General features: G+C 53.0%; 1 protein-coding gene and 1 pseudogene across 1 annotated transcript in view; one reads left to right on the forward strand and one right to left on the reverse strand.

Moving 5' to 3' along the window:
• The window catches only part of SLC2A5 (solute carrier family 2 member 5), a 15534-nt gene extending 12920 nt beyond the window's left edge, over positions 1-2614 (reverse strand). The window contains exon 1 of the mRNA XM_004607233.2: positions 2216-2614. Coding sequence (XP_004607290.2) covers positions 2216-2281 — 66 coding nt within the window. The 5' untranslated portion in view covers positions 2282-2614. The remainder of the gene's footprint in view (positions 1-2215) is intronic.
• An 11967-nt stretch (positions 2615-14581) lies between these two features.
• LOC129404851 (ATP synthase F(0) complex subunit C2, mitochondrial-like) lies at positions 14582-15002 on the forward strand (annotated as a pseudogene).
• The last annotated feature ends 3691 nt before the right edge of the window (positions 15003-18693 follow it).

The raw sequence follows: 18693 nt of genomic DNA on the forward strand, positions 1-18693 counted from the left end.
CAAACCCAGGCCTAGCACGTGTCAGGCCAGAGTTCTGCTGCTGAGCTTCGCGCCTTCAAAGTCCTTTCTGTTTGTTTGGGGCCGTCTCCAGTGGTGCCCGTGTGTTCAGGGCTCGCTCCTGTGGTGGCTGGAGGTGCGATCAGGGCCTCTGGCACGTGCCTCCCGCCCACCGGCCCCTGCCTCCAGCCCGGGTCCTTGTCCAACCTTCTGCTGCTTCATCTTGAGGCCACACGTGGCCTTGCTCAGGGGACCGTGCGGTCAGCGCCTGAACCTTCGCCAGACTTGGCCCGAGTCCAGACATCTCACGGGGAGAATCGAACAGGAGCACACGCGTGCGAGCACATGTCTAAGGCGGTGACTCCCGGGGGAGGGGCTGTCACGCTCCCACACCGCAGCCCCCCTCCCCCGCCAAAAAGCATCGGCCCAAGTGATCTCCAGGGCCTCACTTTAACGACACTGGCAGGGGTACGAGTGCGGATGGTTCGCCGTTAGGTCACGCCGTGGTTGCAGCAGCCCCGTGAGGGGTATGTCCCCCCAACACCTGGCTTCTGTTTGGGGGTCACACCCAGCGGTGCTCCGGGCTTACTCCTGGCTCTGTGCTCAGGGATCATTCCTCGCGGGGTTCAGGGGCGCATCTTTGGTGCTGGGGGCTGAACCTGCCACGTGAAGACAAGCACCGTCCCCGCTGTGCTGTTCCCTGGCCCCGAACCCCGTTATAGAGGAGGAGACGGAGTTACCAAGTGGCTTGGAGGAACTCCCTGAGCACAGCAGATGGAGTAGAAATGACTCGGAGACGCCTTCACCCCCCAAACCCGCTCTCAATCCTCGTCTCTAGCAGGAAACAGTCAGGGCTGAACAACAACTTATACTAACGGGGACCAGGGGTCACCGTGGGGAGGGCGTTTGCCTTGCATGCAGCTAGCCCAGGTTCGATCCCTGACACCCCATACGATCCCCCGAGCACCCCAGGAGTGGTCCCTGAGCGCAGAGTCAGAAGTCAGCCCTGGGCCCTGCTGGGTGTGACCCCAAACTAAACAAAAAAAAATATTGATAATAATTTGCACAAATACATACCCACACATCAAATAGAAGCCATTATGATGAATGGAAATTTCTTGAAAAGTATTAATGAGTTGATATGATCTCCCTGTCCTTACACTCTTTCCTCACTCAAGGGACCCTGAAAGCATCATCAAAATTATACGGTGCTGGGGCTGGAGCGATAGCACAGCGGGGAGGGCGTTTGCCTTGCACGTGACCGACCCGGGTTCAATTCCCAGCATCCCATATGGTCCCCTGAGCACCGCCAGGAGTAATTCCTGAGTGCAGAGCCAGGAGGAACCCCTGAGCATCGCCGGGTGTGACCCAAAAAGAAAAAACATAAAGAAAAAAATAAAATTTATATATATATATATATATATATATATATATATATATATATATATGGTGTTGGGAAGGGGCGGCAAGGCCAGAAAGGCTGTTACTGAACAGACGGGGAGTCTCCTCAGGGGAGGGAGTCCCAGCCTCACACCTCTTCCCGGCCCCTCTGCAGGCCTCACCGCGTTACTTCCTGGAAAATCCAAACAAAATGTCCTGAGGGTCAGTCGGATCAGCTCCCAAATATGCCCCCAACAATGCGTGAGGGTCGTGGTCTCAGGCCCCTGAGTTAAGGTGCAGGTGGTTGGATCTTTGAGTCTCTTCATTTTTTTTTTCTTTTTGGGTCACACCCGGTGCTGTTCAGGGGCTCCTCCTGGCTCTGCACTCAGGAATCACTCCTGGCGGTGCTCGGGGAACCCTATGGGATGTCGGAGATCGAACCCGGGTCGGCAAGGCAAACAAGTGGCCAGGCAAACGCCCTCCCCGCTGGACTATCACTTGGGCCCAAACCTCCTCCGTTTGGTGCCAGGTACAGAATGGCCCAGCAGGGAGCTTCCCAGTTAATCACTAACTCTAATCACCTCTGTTTTGTTTTGGGGGGGCCACACCCACCGGTGCTCAGGGTTTACTCCTGGCTTGGTGCTCAGGGATCACTCCTGGCGGGGCTCAGGGGGTCGCAGGGGGAGCTGGGGCCGGGCACATGCCAGGCACACACCTTCCCCGGTGTACCACCGCCCTCTGCCTGTTTTCACCTCTCTTTAGTCCTTGTCAAAATGCAGCTGCTGGGGGCTCTCCTGAGCTAGAGGGTCCCCCCAAGGGGCGCCCCCGAGAGACTCACCCCTTTCCTCTGTCCGGGCTCCTGCTCCGGGCCCTGCTCAGGAACCAGCTCCTCCTGGCCCTCCATGCCGCTGGACACGCTCCGAGGCAGAGCAGGGAGAGACCATCCAGCTGCCCTTTGATCGCCAAGGAGCTGCCAGTGTTTATGGCTGCGGGATGCCGCGGGCCCGCTGACCTGTCACTCCTCTGAGCTGCCCGAGTGGAGCTCGCGCACCGAGCGGCCCGCACAGAGCGTCTGGGCCGAAGCTCAGGGCCGCCGAGACAGGGGTGGGGGCACCGAGGCTGGCAGAGGGCTCCGGCGGGGAGGCAGGCGGGCAGCGCTGCAGACTCGCTTGCACCCGGACGCCGCGTGACTCCCCTGGAGCCGTGCCCAGGCCTTGCTGCTCTGGGCTGGGGGCTGCTTCTGCCTTCCTGTGTCAGTCAGGAAGACTCCCCGGGCTGCCTGCCTGTACCGCCCCCTCCCGCCTCGCGGCTCTCTCCTCCCTCTTTGGTTTTGTGGGTTTGTTTGTTTGTCTGTTTGTTTGGAGGCCCCAGCCAGCAGTGCTCAGGGCTTAGTCCTGGCTCTGCACTCAGGGATCTCTCCTGGAGGGGTGCTCCGGGGACGGCGTGCCTTGGGTGGAACCCTGGTCAGCCACGTGCAAGGCCAGTGCCCTCCCCCTGTCCTATTGCCCAAACCCCCCCCCCCAGTATTCTAGTTTGATTTAGGTTTTTGGGTCACACCTGAAACCTAAAAATGCTCAGGGGTTACTCCTGGTTCTGTGCTCAGGGGTAACTCCTGGCTCTGTGCTCAGAGGTTACTCCTAGTTCTGTGCTCAGGGGTTACTCCTGGCTCTGTGCTCAGAGGTTACTCCTGGTTCTGTGCTCAGGGATCACTCCTGGTTCTGTGCTCAGGGGTTACTCCTGGCTCTGTGCTCAGGGGTCACTCCTGGCTCTGTGTTCAGGGGTTACTCCTAGTTCTGTGCTCAGGGGTTACTCCTGACTTTGTGCTCAGGAGTTACTCCTGGCCCTGTGCCCAGGGATCACTCCTGGTTCTGTGCTCAGGGGTTACTCCTGGCTCTGTGCTCAGGGGTCACTCCTGGCTAATGTCCCCATGTTCTTTTCAGGGAACAGCCTTCACGGTTCTTTTCTGGTGCCTCATCCCCACTGCGAGGGCAGCAAATCCTCCCAGTCCTCTTATCTGCCGGGAGGGAAAGTGAGTCAGATCCCTGAGTGAGGCCAGGCCGCGGCGTGCCCGCTGCTGTGGACGCCAGGTTACACGACTACATCCAGTGCAAAGTCCCACGGGGCCCCCAGACTTTCATCTCTCCTGGCACACTTCCTGCTCTGCTGGCCTCGCCCAGTCCAGCCCAGCCGGCCCTTCCCCCCCGCGCCCCGCAGATGACCGGAAGCAGCAGTGAGCTGAGGAAGGGGGCCTGGCGGGGACAGTGACGACTAAGAGCTTTGGGTTGTGTTGGAGCAGTAAGAGGCATATGTGGTGTGTCGTGTGTGTGTGTGTCTGTGAGTGGTGTCATGCGTGTATGTGTGTGTGAGGAATCTGTGCTGTGGTAAATGGGGCTGGTGTGTGATGAAGGGGGGACATGTGAGGGGCTGTGTGGCACAGACGTTGTGCCGTGATGTGTGGCATGTGACATGTATGACGATGTGTGTGATAAGTGAGGTGGCATAAGGGGGTTTGGTGAGTGACATGTGATGGGGTGTGTCATGTGTGTGATGTGGTGACTGTGTGCTGTGGGGGATGAATGTGGCTTTCAGCATATGGGGAGGTGGCGTGTGTGAATGCAGGGGGACATGTGATGTATGAGGTGGTGTGTGTGGTATAAAACGTGCGGGGACAACACCCAAAGGAGGGAGAGAGCAAAAGGGAGTGCGGTGCCACCCTGCGGGGCGGGGCGGGGGCGGGGCGGGGTGGGGGAGGGATGCTGGGACCATTGCTGGTGGAGAACAGGTGCTGGTGGGGGGATGGGCACTCGGGATGGGCACTCGACAGGTGTATGGCTGAAACGCAAGCACGAAGGTTTGTGAGCCTGTAACTGCACCTCACGGTGATTCACTAATAAAAAATTTAAAAAAAAAATCTTGTGGGGAACATGCGTGTGGTGTGTAATGTGGCTTATGGGGGTGTGGCATGTGGAAATGTGGGGGGACGTGATGGATGTAATGGTGTGTGGTGTATAAGCGTGTGGCTCATGTGTGTGGTGTGTGGTGAATGCGTGTGTGTGTGTGTGTGCGCGAGCGCGCATGCCCTCAGACACACACACACTTTCACCATTTACCCTCTTTTCCTTCTGGGTCTGTCCCCACACCGTCAAGACCAGTGCCCCGATTACTTCGGGGACTTCGGGAAAGTTCTCCAGAGGAAATGCATGTTAGGTGGGGGTTGGGGATAAAACTGCCTGCGGGGTGTGAGGGAGGGCCAGCGGCCAGGGAGTGGGGAGGTGCCTGCCTTGTCTACTGCCGACTGGGGTTCAATCTTCAGCACCCCGTATCGTGCCCAGAGCACAGAGCCGGGAGTCATCTCTGAACACAGCAGAGTGTGGCCCTAAAGGGGAAAAGCGGGTCTGGATTTGCTCCCCGCGTGCCAGGCCCAGGCGCAAAAGTCTCGAACCCCTGGTGACTGGGGGAGGGGGCTGGGGAGGTTTCTCTGCCCCAGCGGGGTCCCGGGAGCTGGAAAGCAGCGAGACCTGAACACCGGGGTCTGGGGTGTTCTGGGGTGCTGGCCGGCCTACCTCCTGCGCAGGCGCGGGTCGAGCGAGGTCCTGACATCACCAACGCCCGGCGGGGGCGGGGCGGGAGGGCTGGGGGCGCCTGGTGGCGGCGGGGGTAGGCTGGGGGAGGGGCCTTGGGGGGGCGCAGACTGTCCGGGGGCGTGAGTGCGCAGGGGGGAGGGGTAGTAGGGTTCCTGTGCGCTCCTGCGGGGGTTTGGGGGGCGCTCAGGGCCTTCTCAGTGGGTTTGGGCCGCACCTGGAGATGCTCAGAGCTTCCTCCTTGCAGTGCTCGGGGATCAGATGGGATGCCGGGGATCGAACCCGGGTCAGCCGCGGGCAAGGCCAGTGCCACCCCTGACGTGCTATGGCTCAGACTGTAGGGAGGCCACTGGGCGGGCTCGGCAAAGGGAGGGGCCCTGGGGTGCTTTGCTTGCCCCCACCCCTGCAGTGTAGAGCCTTGGCGGGAGGGCTCTTGGGATTTTATCCAGGAGGGAGAACACCCCAGACAGCTTCCCAGGGCCGGGGCTGGGTCCTCTGCGGCCCCCTACCGGGCAAAGCCACAGGACTGAGGGGAGGGCACTCGCCTTGCTCCCAGCTGACCCGGGTCCAGTACCCGGCACCCCCACATGGTCCCCCGAGCCCCACCAGGAGTGATTCCCTGAGTGCAGGGTCATGCGTTTACGACCTAGTAAGAAACACATGCCAGACCCCAAGGGCATGGGCATAAACGCCGGGACGTCTGGCCACAGATAACAGGCCGGTCTCACACGCGCATATGTTCTGAAGTCAAGTTTGACCTGACCATGTTTTGTAACGGACTTAGAGCCTGACGTGCGAACTGCGCAGTTTGCGTCTGTCCATCGCTGTGCTTAGATAAGGTGGCATGTGGGCATGCGTCCCCCCTGCTTTGAAGTGACACGTACAAAATGAGAGTCGACCAGTGCTCAGGGTTCCAAGCCCAGGGAGCGGTGCCAGCTTGCGCCCCCTCCGTGCCCAGCCCCTTGCATGAGTGAGTTTCGGTGGGTGTGAATAAAGCTTGAAAACTCTGTCCTGTCTCTGTGCGTCTCGGCTGAGCTCAGGGTTGTGGCACTGAGCAGTACAAAGCAGGAGTTCAGCCTGTTCATCTCTGGCCCGACTTCCATTCTTAATTTTTTTTAATTAAAAAACTCGGGGGAGTGGTGTTGGGCCACACCCGGTGGTACTCATGGGTTACTCCTGGACTTACACTCAGGACTCACTCCTGGTGGTTCTGAGGGGACCATATTGGCAGGGATCGAACCTGGGTCGGCTGCAAGCAAAGCAAGTGCCTTACCCACTGTGCTCTGTCCAGCCCCCTACGTTGTTACTGTCAATGATTGAAATCTTCTGTTGAAAATAGTCCAGCCACTTGATCCAACTTTACAAGCAAATCATTTGCCTTTGAGTTTTCTTTGAATTAACAGCACCAGGGGACTGAGCCACTAGCCGGGGAAAGAGAATTAAAACGACACAGTCCCAGGGCTGGAGCAATAGCACAGCTGGTAGGGCGTTTGCCTTGCACGCGGCTGACCTGGGTTCGATCCCCAGCATCCCATCGGGTCCCCTGAGCACCACCAATCCCTGAGCATTGTTGAGTGTGACCCAAAAAGAAAAAAAAGATGATGCAGTCCCTAAAGAAGCAGGTGGGGCAGTGGGCGTCTGGCCAGTAAGGCTTCCCCCAGAGCTGGGGAGGGAAGGTGGAATACATAGGGCTGACCCAGGCCGAGAGGGGGCAGTGTGGAGACAGGGTGGTCCAGAGCCTGGCCGGCAGGGGATGGACTGAATGGGACTGCAGTAGGGGGTTGCGGGGGGGGGGGGCCTGCAGAAAAGACCCTGCTGGCAGCAAGGACGTGCAAGGTTAAACGACACACCACAGAGATGCCTCCGGACCCCGCGCCAGGCTGTCTTCACTGGGGGCAACTCAGAGCGGGTGGGTGAGTCTCCCTCCCCGCCCCACAGAGCCCCGGCAGCTGGAAACCTCCAGAACTCAACTGCCGCCATGCTCACGGCTGCTCTCCACAGGCTCAATGAGCCTCACCCATGAGCGAATCTGCTGTATAGTCACATTCTAAATTTTAGAATTCCTGGAACTCTCCTACCGTTGAGGTACCAAGAGCAGCACACAACATTTGATGGGGTTTGACATGCATGTTTGTAATCTCTCATACCAGGGCTTCATGGCTCCAGGATGAAATACAACCATCTTCACACACTTTCCTCTAAGGAAACTTTATTGGAGCATTTTCAGCGGATTATTCACAACAATACAAAACTAATTGTTTCGGTTCTGCCTTAGGGGCATGGCTTGGGACTTGGGGTGGAAACATTCAAATTACGGTGGTGGGAAGGTGCAATGGTGGTGGGAAGGTGTTTGAATATTAAACGTAATAATAATAATAATAATAAAAAGAACATGCAAGGCCAGTGGGCTGAGAGTGGGCACCTGGCAGAGTGGAGGAGTTGGGCGGGCACAGTGGGGTCACACTGTCGACACCCTGTTCATCGGGCCGCTCCCAGGAGCTGAGAAAAGGCTGGCAGCTTCATTTATTTATCTACGTTATTTGTTATTGTGAGGGGCTTGAGGCCATACACGGCAGTGCTCCAGGCTTACTCCTGGCTCTGATTGGGGGTCTAGGTGGGATACTGAGGATTGAACCCCAGTGGGCCACATGCTAAGCCTCCTACCCACTGGCCTTTTTGAAAGAGATCAGATTGTGTGTGTGTGTGTGTGTGTGTGTGTATGCGCATGTGTGTTGTTGTTGGTGGTGGTGTTCTTGTTCTTTTGAATTTTGGAGCACACCTGTAGCTGCTCAGGGCTTACTCCTGGCTCTGTGCTCACCTGTAGCTGCTCAGGGCTTACTCCTGGCTCTGTGCTCACCTATAGCTGCTCAGGGCTTACTCCTGGCTCTGTGCTTAGGGGAACCACAGGTGGTGCCAGGATGAAGCAGGGTCAGCAGCACTCAGGTAAGAGCCCTTCCCTCACTATCTCCCCTCAGTATCTCCCCTCAGTATCTCCCCCCACTATCTCCCCTCACTATCTCCCCTCACTATCTCCCCTCACTATCTCCCCTCACTAACTCCCCTCACTACCTCCCCTCACTATCTCTCCAGAGGTTTGTGGGTTTTGTTTTGTTTTGTTTTTGCGTCATACCCGGCAACGCACAGGGGTTACTCCTGGCTTCGCACTCAGGAATTACTCAGGAATTATCCCTGTTGCTCAGGGGACCATATGGGTCCCATATAGAACCCTGGTCGGTGGCATGCTGAACAAACGCCCTACCTCCCTACCCGCTGTGCTATCACTCCAGCTATCACTTTTTAAAACACAAACGCTCTGTTGGTCAGAGAAGCCATGAGGAGGTGTGAGGCCTCTGGGTTTGGGGTGGGGGAGGGACGGAGCTGTTCTTTGCCGAAACTCAGGAGAAGGGAGTGACTCAGGCGGGCTGAAGCAGGGGATTGGAGCTGTAGTAACATTAGAGATTCCTGGGCTGTGAGACTGACCCTGCGTGGTGTGCTGGTGCCAGGAGGGAATAGGAGAATTTATGTACTATTGTTACAATAAGAAAGAAAAGGACTTTTCTGACCCTGAAGATTTCTAGAATTACCAGAGTTGATATAGGAAATTTTAGCCTGAATGTAAAACATTGAATTAGCATCCGAGAGTAGCCAGGAAAATCCCTGGGAATTCTGAGACCAGACAGATGGTCACACCAAGTCTTTCTCTACTGCCGGGCTCACCTCCACCAGGAATCTTCTGGATGCTTTGCACTGGTTTGTGTGTTCAGATTAAAAATATCGCATGGTGGGGGCTGGAGTAGTAGCACATCGGGTAGGGCGTTTGCCTTGCACGCAGCTGACCCGGGTTCGATTCCCAGCATCCCATATGGTCCCCTGAGCACCGCCAGAGGTAATTCCTGAGTGTACAGCCAGGAGTAACCCCTGTGCATCGCCAGGTGTGACCTAAAAAATTAAATAAATAAATAAAATAAAAATAAAAATATCACATGGTATTGAGTACTCAGCTTTGGTTGTATTTTCCCCCTAATCCTTCTATGCCTCTGTGGTGACATCTTGGCAGAATGAGGGGCTTGTGGGGGGCGGGGGGTGTTGTGTCTTGGAAACGAAATGCCAATTATGCTGGCATTGTGTTTTTGCACTGTAAGCTTTATAGCAAAATGCCCTTAAGTGCCTCCCAGGCCTACAGGGCGTGGTATATGGAGGTGGCCTGATTGGAGGGAGGGGCTGGGATTCTAAAGTCAAGGTTATCCCCCGGTTCCAGGATCTGATAAGGAGGGCAATCAAGATGATCAGCAGATAGAGCGCTTCCCAAACTCTCCCGCTCTGCGCCACAGCGCCCTCTGGGGGAGGGAAGAGGGGGGGGTGGGGGACGCGGTTCCCCAAATCAAAGCAGTGAAGGATGCCGGATTCTATGACTCGCCCCCAGGTGGGGGAGGTGGTGGTCTGGCCTTGCACGGGCAAGAGTAAACTCCAGAAAGTTCCCAAGGTCCTTCTGCCCTCTTGGCAGGAACAGAGTTCGGCCCCGCCCTGCCCAGTCAGGCCCTCAGCAAGGTGTGTTCCTGGCCGCTGATCCATCGACAGCATCCTTGGGGACCCATGTGACTTCTGGTGCTGATTTTTTTTTTTTTAATTGTGGTAGGAACAGAGGCTGGAAGATAGTACTGGGCTTACTGCTGGTGCATGTGCGTGCATGCAGCTGCCTCAGGTTCTAATCCCTGCACTGAATACAGTTTCCTGAGCCTCCCCGGGGCTCCCTCTTGAGCACAGAGCCAGGAGCAGCCCCAGAGCAACTCTGGGTATGGCCCAATTCCTCCTGCACCAAAAACCAGAATGGCCAAAGATCCGATGATGGCTAATGCAACAGAATTGACAAGGGAACTTGATAATTGCTGTACAGATATGTCAAGTTAATAATTAGAATGAGAAGTGATCAAAGTAGACCGGAGCAAATCAGACTTCTGACATGTCGAAATTTACATTGTTTCTGGAACAATTATATGATGCTTATCCAAATAAAAAATAAAGAAGGCTTAGTCTTGCTGCCAACTTGACAACGCTTCTCAAGTAATTCAGCAAATGAAATAAACCTAGTTAGCTCAATATTTCTTTTTTTATATGGAGAACAACCCTGGCGATCAATGGGGTGACAGATGTCATTAGCCAGATAGCAAAGCAGGTAGGGCTTTGCCTTGCATGCGGCCAACCTGGGTTCAATTCCTTTGTTCCTCTCGGAGAGCCCGGCAAACTACTGAGAGTATCCTGCCTGCACGGCAAAGCCTGGCAAGCTCCCCATGGTGTATTCGATATGCCAAAAACAGTAACAACAAGTCTCACAATGGAGATATTCCTGGTGCCCACTCGAGCATATCGATGACCAATGGGATGAAAGTGACAGTGATACAGTGATGGAGAACAAACCTGGGATGGTCCAGAGGCCATCAATTAAAGTGGAAAAGACCCTATTTAGACTTTGAGTTGGAGAAATCTGCGTATCAAAGGACTTTTGGCACTTGACCAAAAAATATTACAGATCATTGGAAAGCAATACTTATTTACCTAACAAAAATTAAAATACAAATTTTAAATGCAAGTATAGCGGCTTACATCATTATATGCAAAATTTAGCTCTTTTACTGTTGAGAAAATGCTTCAGTTTAATAATCAAGGACCAGATCTTAAAGACCTTCTAGAGAACAGGAAATTATTTGGGTAAAACACAGCATCTTTGCTGTCTGTGTTGTTATTTAAAAGGTTGAGAAATAAAAAACACCTGTTACTATTATCTTATAAAGAATAGGGGCCAGAGAGATAGTGCAGTGGGTAAGCATTTGCCTTGCATGTGGTCTACCCAGGTTGAATCCCCGGCACCACACATAGTTCCAGGAGCTCTTCAGAAGTGATCCCTGAGCTCAAGGCCAGGAGTATGTCCTGAGCACTGCCAGCCAAAACACTATAACAAAGGGCTGGAGCGATAGCACAGCGAGTAGGGCGTTTGCCTTGCACGCAGCCGACCCGGGTTCGATTCCCAGCATCCCATATGCTTCCCTGAGCACGGCCAGGGGTAATTCCTGAGTGCAGAGCCAGGAGTGACCCCTGAGCATCGCTGGGTCATGACCCAAAAAGAAAAAAAAAAAAACCAAAATACTATACCAAAAGATCAAGGTGGGGAATGTCTCAAAGGGCTGAAGCACAGACCTCGCCTGTAGGAGCCCCAAGTTCAGTCCCCAGCACTGCATGGTCCCCCAGTACCACCAGCAGTGAGCCCCTGAGCATCACCTGGTATGGCCCCCAAAGAAACAAATAACAGGTCAGCAGATCATTAGTTCAAAAATGCCCATTTAGCAGGTGGAAGAAAATTTAGCAAATGAAAGAAAAAGGTTTCCCTTTATGTAAACATGCTGTTGATATTAAAGATTACTCTAAATATGACACATCTATTGAAATTGAATCTTATCCAGCTTAATTATACATAAATTTATTTTCTTTCTTTTTTCATTTTTTGTTATTTGAGCCACACCTGAGCACTATCTAATGTGCCTCCCCCCAAAAAAGCTACTTAAAAAAAAAAAGTCCGGGGCTGGAGCGATAGCACAGTGGGTAGGGCGTTTGCCTTGCACGCAGCCGACCCGGGTTCAAATCCCAGCATCCCATATGGTCCCCTGAGCACTGCCAGGGGTGATTCCTGAGTGCAGAGCCAGGAGTAACCCCTGTGCATCACCGGGTGTGACCCAAAAGGCAAAAAAAAAAAAAGTCCATTTTCCTTAATTTTTGCCTTTTAAATTTTCTTATTAAAATATCATGATATGCAAAGTTGTTCATAATACAGTTATTTAGTGCTCCAATAGCACCAGTATGACTGTCCCTGCACCAATGTCCCCAGTTTCCCTCCCAGCCCTAACTTGCCCCCTTAGGCACACGACAAATTTACTTTACACAGCTTGTTCCAACAAACTTAAAGAAATGGCAAACAAACTGCTCAGAAAATAAATCAGTAAGAGACAATTTGTTCTATAATTTTGACCTATGTAAATTTTAACCATTTGCTCTATGATTTTAAACTATGTGAATATGGAAATTAAAACCATTTTGGCAGAGCCTGGCAAGCTACCCGTACGCATTGGATGTTGGATGTGCCAAAAACAGTAACAATAAGTCAACGAGAGACGTTACTGGTGCCCGCTCGAACAAATCGATGAGCAGCGGGATGACAGTGACAGTGACAGTGACAATACAATAAAATGCCTATTCTTATATAAGTAAGTTTTCAACTCTGGAATATAAAGTATATTACATTAAATTTTATTTTGTACTTGGATCTCATTATGGTAATTGTCATGTCTTACCAGTCTTAATAAAGCTTTAACAAAATTCTTTGCTAATGCATTTTGGAGTTTACATGAAATAGGTAAGACATACGTAAAAAAGAATTATTTCTACCTAATTTTATATAAACACTATGGCTTACAAAGTCTCTCATGGAAGTAAAGTGAAAATTATTAGTTACACAGGCGGGGGGGGGCTTAGGGTGGGGGGGGCTAGGGGCGTGGGGGGGTTTGGGGTGTGAGGGGGCGGGTGGAGCTATACTGGGATTCTTGGTGGTGGAATATGAGCACTGGTGAAGGGATGGGTATTCGAGCATTGTATAACTGAGATTTAAACCTGAAAACTTTGTAACTTTCCACATGGTGACTCAATAAAAAAAAAATTAAAAAAAAAAGTCTCTCATGGGAGCCAGAGTGATAGTATGGCAGGGAGGACATTTGCCTTGCATGCGGCTGACCTAGGTTCGATCCCGGACATCCCATATGGCTGCCCAGCACTGCCAGAGGGTAATTTCTAAGTGCAGAACCAGGAGTAGCTCCTGAGCATTGCTATGTGTGACCCAAAAAATAAAACAAAAATAAAATAAGAGAAAGTCGCTCATGATGGGTTTTTACAGGCATTCAATATTTCAACCCCAATCCCACCATCATTACTTCCCCTCCACCATTGTTTCCAAGTTTCTCTTTTTTTTTTCTTTTTGGGTCATACCCGGCTATGTTCAGGGATTACTCCTGGCCCTGAACTCAAGAATTACTCCTGGTGGTGCTCAGGGAACCATATGGAATGCTGGGAATCAAACCCGGGTCGGCCATGTGCAAGGCAAACACCCTCCCCTCTGTGCTATCGCTCCAGCCCCTGTCTCCAGGTTTCTCAACCACCCCTCAAGCCTTCCCACATAGCAGGCCCACAATATTTTAATTTACATTGCTTATTGTCAATAAATTGCTAACAAAATGATCAAAAAGAATTTCCCTAGAAGAAAATTAGCATAATTTGTTGCATCTCACCGTGGAGACATTGAGTTCTTGTATGAAGGATTCCTAAATTGTTACAGGTTAAGCCTTCTGTTAATGTTTTGCTAATTGAGGCTGGTTGTCTTCTACACGAATCCTATCCAGTCTGGTGTGCTACTTCTGGGAGGCAGTGCTGCAGAATCTGGAGATGTTGTTCCAGGAAGAATTTTTAAGTGGGTGGTACAGATGGAGTTAATTTTTTTTTCCTCCCTGGAGTTAAATTTTTAACTGGGGTGGCGGCTTAGATTTTTACCTGGGTGTGGACGTGACTACCAGGGCTTCTGTAAGTACAGGGAGGTTGTGGGAGGTAGGCGTTGAGTAACCTCTTGAGTTGAAGAAGACTCTGGGAAAGCCTGGAGATTTCAGCCACAAAGACCTGCATACCTGAAATTTCATTGGGTTAATTATTTGGTGAGGTTTGTCCTGAGATGATGGAGTCTGGCTGGAGGCATGGCATGACTTTCAAGTATGAGAGCAAGTGGCTGCCTGGGCTGTGTTTGGGTGGGCACTGTGCTGACCCGTTCCCCTCCAGGGTGCCCCTGATGTCTCAGTCATGAGCCTGTGTCTAAAACCTTTTTGCATCTAGTTGATCTCTTTTGAAATTTATTCATGAGTCTCTGGAGCAAGGCCAGAAGACAATCTTACAAGGCGCCTGGTTCGTAGGGCATGACTGCTGGGCTTCTGGAAGTACAGGGAGGTGGGGGCAGGTAGCCCATCCTGACTCTGAGAAAGCTGGAGACTTCAGTCACAAAGACCCACTGGCTTGAATTTTCAGCTAAATCTTTTCCCATGATCTTGTTTTAAGCTAGAATAAGCAGCAAACATCTCTAGTAATTTTTCTTTCTTTCTTTCTTTCTCTCTTTCTTTCTTTCTCTTTCTTTCTTTCTTTCTTTCATTCTTTCTTTCTTTCTTTCTTTCTTTCTTTCTCTCTCTCTCTCTTTCTTTCTTTCTTTCTTTCTTTCTTTCTTTCTTTCTTTCTTTCTTTCTTTCTTTCTTTCTTTCTTTCTTTCTTTCTTTCTTTCTTTCCTGCCAGATCCCATTGGTACTCAGGGCCTATTCTGGGTCTGTGCTCAGGGATCACTTGGGGCACCATATGTGGTGTTGAGGATTGAGCCAGGGTCTGTCACATGCAAGACACGGGCTCTGCTCATTATAGGGTCTCTTTGGCCCCGCTAGTAAAGCTCCTTCAACTCAAGAGTTTACTCCACACCGGCCTCCCCCTACCCCTCTCCGTCTTCTCGGCCCTGGGAACAGCTCTCCTGCTGAAGATGTGTCCTTCGTCCCCTGAAGATGTGTACCTGCGCCAAATTTGTCTCCACCCACATCATGGTCAGGAGCACCTCCCAGGGGCTGAGCAGACCACTGTCTGCTGTGGTGCCAAAACGACCAGAGACCCCCACAGACGAGAGCCTCGGCAGCTTGGCAGTCCCCTGACCCCACTTGTCCCAAGCCACAACTTCCAAATCAGCGCCATTTCCAGGGACGTGGACACAGCAGCCAGGTTCACTGGGGCTGGGGCTGCCACAGTCGGGGTGGCTGGCGCTGGCGCTGGGATTGGCACTGTGTGTGGAAGCCTCATCCCCGGGGATGCCAGGAACCCTTCCCTGAAGCAGCAGCTATTTTCCTGTGCCTTTCTGGGGCCATTTGCCCTTTCGGAGGCCATGGGCTCTTCTGCCTGATGGTGGCCTTCCTCATCCTCTTCACCACGTGAAGGAGCCGTCTCCACCTCCCATAGCTATTTCTCCTGTTTCTCTTCTGCCCTGTATGTCCATCTTCCAGAACTTCCCCAGGCTGCCTGGGGGAAATGGTTGGCTCAGGGTATGACAGAGGGACGGCAAATAAGTACTGTAGCACTGTATCACTGTCATCCCGTTGCTCATTAATTTGCTCATGCGGGCACCAGTAACGTCTCCATTGTGAGACTTGTTGTTACTGTTCTTGGCATATCGAATATGCCACAGGGAGCTTACCAGGTTCTGCCGTGCTGGCGGGATATTCTCAGTAGCTTCCTGGGCTCTCCAAGAGGGACAAAGGAATTGAACCTGGGTCAGCTGCGTGCAAGGCAAACGCCCTACCCGCTGTATTAATAGGAAAAAAAAAAGAGGTTACTCAAAGGGGCTCCTCAAATCTGTGACTTATAAAGAAAATTAAGATGGTCTCATTCAGATGGCTGCAATATTTTTGCTTTTGTCTGTTTTGGGGTCCCACTTGGCGATGCTCAGGGCTGACTCCTGGGCTCTGCACTCAGGAATCACTCACTCCCTGAGTGGTGCAGTGGTGCTTGGGGGACCTAGTGGGATCCCCAGGATAGAACCCAGGTTGGCTGTGTGCCAGGCAAGAGCCCTACCCACTGTGCTATCCCCTGACCCCCGAGATGGCTAACTGTGTCTCTCGTGCATGTTTGGTCTTCAGCCCAGTTCTGTGAACAAGGTCACAGTAGGAGAAACACCTCAGGGTGAGGTGAGGGGTTGGGTTGGCGGTGGGGTCAACTTCTTCCACGCCATCCGTCCCCGCCTCCTGGGAGCAGAGCACTGGGAGACCCCGTTAGTGCTCAGTGGCCAGTGCTAGAATCAGGCATACCTCTAGAATGGCACCCCAAGAACCCAGAGATCTGGGTGAGCACCAGGGAGTGCAGGGGCGAGGGGTGCCTGCAGGGGTGAGGCTGCGTCCCTCAGCAGCGAGTCGCTGGGTGTCTCTTGCATCCAGCCCCACTGCCTGCACATCCTCCTCACTCCTCCCAGCCGCCACCCTCAACCCCTGCAGCCCCGTCTCTAATGGACACCATCATCTGGTCTTTTCCAGAATGTCATGTCGGGGGCTTCTCTTGCCCTGAGAACATGCTTGTCATTTTCCTTTATGACTTGATACCTCATTCATTTTTTTTTGGGGGGGTGGGGGCAGTTGGGTCACACCAGTCTGGGCTCAGGGGACCATATACAGTGCCAGGGACAGGGCTAGGGAGCTCCGTGCTGCGTGCAAGGCAAGTGCGTTCCCTCCTGCACCATCTCCCCAGCCCCGACACCCCCTGTCTGTCCCTACCCTCATTCCAGCTCATCTAACCCTCGTGGGCCGCAGCGAGTCCACCCACCGCCTCCACCTTGGCGGCTCTGAATGTTAGCAGTCGTGAATAAAGCTGCGATTCCACCTGTGTGCGGCGTTGCTATAGAAGCTGTTGTCGATGTTTTCAACTCCTCTGGCTAAACAGCAAGAATCGTGATCGCCGAATTATATAGACAAATATATCTGGGCAGGGGGCAGGGAGTGGGGGCAGAGAGTTAGTACAGCAGGTGGGGTGCTTGCCTTCACGCACTTGACCTGATTCAGTCCCCAGCACCGTCCCTGGCCCCTGAGCCCTAGGAGTGATTGCAGGGTGCAAAGCAAGGAGTAAGTCCCGAGCAGTACCGGGCATGGTCCAAAAACTGAAAACAACAACGAAGGAATATGTTTAATACTGTAAAGAAACTGCCAGACCGTCCTCTGAAGTTCAGACCAAGTGCGTTTCCGCCAGCCAGGGCGCCCCTGTATTGGCGGTGGCGGGTGTTTGAATTCTGGCCGCACTAACAGGAGTGAGGTGCTGCCCGGCTGGCACCTGAGTCCGCTTTTCCCTGCCGGGGCCTGGCGTGGAGCAGCCTTGCTGCCTCCCGTTTTCTCTGCTGAGGTGTCTGCTAGCACCGGGGCCCGTCTTTTAAACTGCTTGTGTGCTTCCTTCTTGCTGAGTGTTGGGAATTCTTTGTGTATTTTGGATAACGGTCTTTGATCAGATTTCCTTTTGCAAATATTTTCTTCTGACCCATAGCGTGTCTTCTCCTGCTCGCACTTTGTGCTCTTCACATCACCCAATTTACAGAGGGGAGCAGAGACGTAGATGTGACTCTGGGGATCAGAGTAAAGCTGCCCAGGATGAAGCAGGTCTTTAAAATACACGAGAGAGGGGCTGGAGCAATAGCACAGCGGGGAGGGCGTTTGCCTTGCACGTGGCCGACCCGGGTTCGATTCCCAGCATCCCATATGGTCCCCTGAGCACCGCCAGGAGTAATTCCTGAGTGCAGCGCCAGGAGTAACCCCTGTGTATCGCCGGGTGTGACCCAAAAAGCAAAATAAATAAATAAATAAATAAAATAAAATAAAACACACGAGAGAGAAGCTGGAGAAACGGGACAGTGGGTGGGGAGCCTCCCTTGCAAGGGGCTTCCCAGGTTTGATCGCTGCACCCAGTATGGTCCCCCCAAGCCCACCAGTGGTAACCTCTGAGCACAGAGCCGGGAGTAAGTCCTGAGCACAGCCACGTGTGCACCCCCTCGCTGGGGAGATGACTGGGGGTGGGGCACTTGTGCATGTGTGAGGTCCAGTGTCCACCCCCCAGGAGAGCTGGAGACGCAAAGGCAGCGCCGTGACAGGCTCATAAAGAAGTCAGAAGAAGCTGGGCCTAGGTTTCGGTTTCAGAATTCCTGGAGTTGGGCAGATACCTGGAATTGAGTCATGATTTCCCCAAAGTGAGATACCCATGGTGAGATCACTTAAGGGTTACCAGTCAGATGCAGGTGGGGAAGCCCCTCCTAGATAACCCTTAAGTAATACTTATGTAATTTATGTAACTCCAACTTACACCCAGTCAGCTAAGTACAAGCAGTGGAAAGCCCCTCAGACTGGCCAAAAAGTCCCTGTTATCTAATGTTATGGTATAAAAGCCCCTCACTTTTGAGACTAGGGGCCGCTTGTCCAGGAAGGCTGCCACTGTGTCGGTGAGCCGGATGAACACCCTAGCTCGAGCTAGCCAATAAAGACCCTTTGCTTATTGCATCGCAACTTGTCTTCGTGTGAGTCCTCTGGGCAGATCTTGGCCCAGTCTAATACCTAGCACCGCGTCTCCCCACAGTGGCCCCAAGCATTGCCGGGCCTGAGTACTGATCCATCAGGACTACACCACAACCAACTCTGCTGGCCGTGGCCCTTATTTTTAAAAACGTAGCACGTGTGAAGGCTTGGGGCTGGTGCTGGGTCGGGGGAGAGCAAACATCTACCAAGTGCCTGGTGGGTTCGAGGCCCTGGGCTGTGATTGCTGCACACATGTCCCCCAGTAGTGCTGGGAGGGCCCCCTTGCCCCCTTCCACCTCTGACTGAAGACAGGGTATGCCAGCCTGCATGGACCCATCCCCAGCACCTCCCCCCCACTACCCCCCCCCCATTCAGGGCAGAACCTCGGGTCCAGCAGTCCCAAGAGGACGCCTGCAACCTGTGTGTTGTGACAGAATGACACGAGGAGGGTGACAATGTTCAGTGCTGGGGCGGCCCGCCCGTGAGCTCATGGCCCAGGAGGTGAGGCCTTGACCTCATGTGGGCTGGGAGCTATTGCCAACCCCGCCCCCACGCCCCCGCCAGGGCATCAGGTCAGCTGGCAGGAA

The sequence above is a fragment of the Sorex araneus genome, chromosome 5 (assembly GCF_027595985.1).
Source record: "Sorex araneus isolate mSorAra2 chromosome 5, mSorAra2.pri, whole genome shotgun sequence".
NCBI lineage: Eukaryota > Metazoa > Chordata > Mammalia > Eulipotyphla > Soricidae > Sorex > Sorex araneus.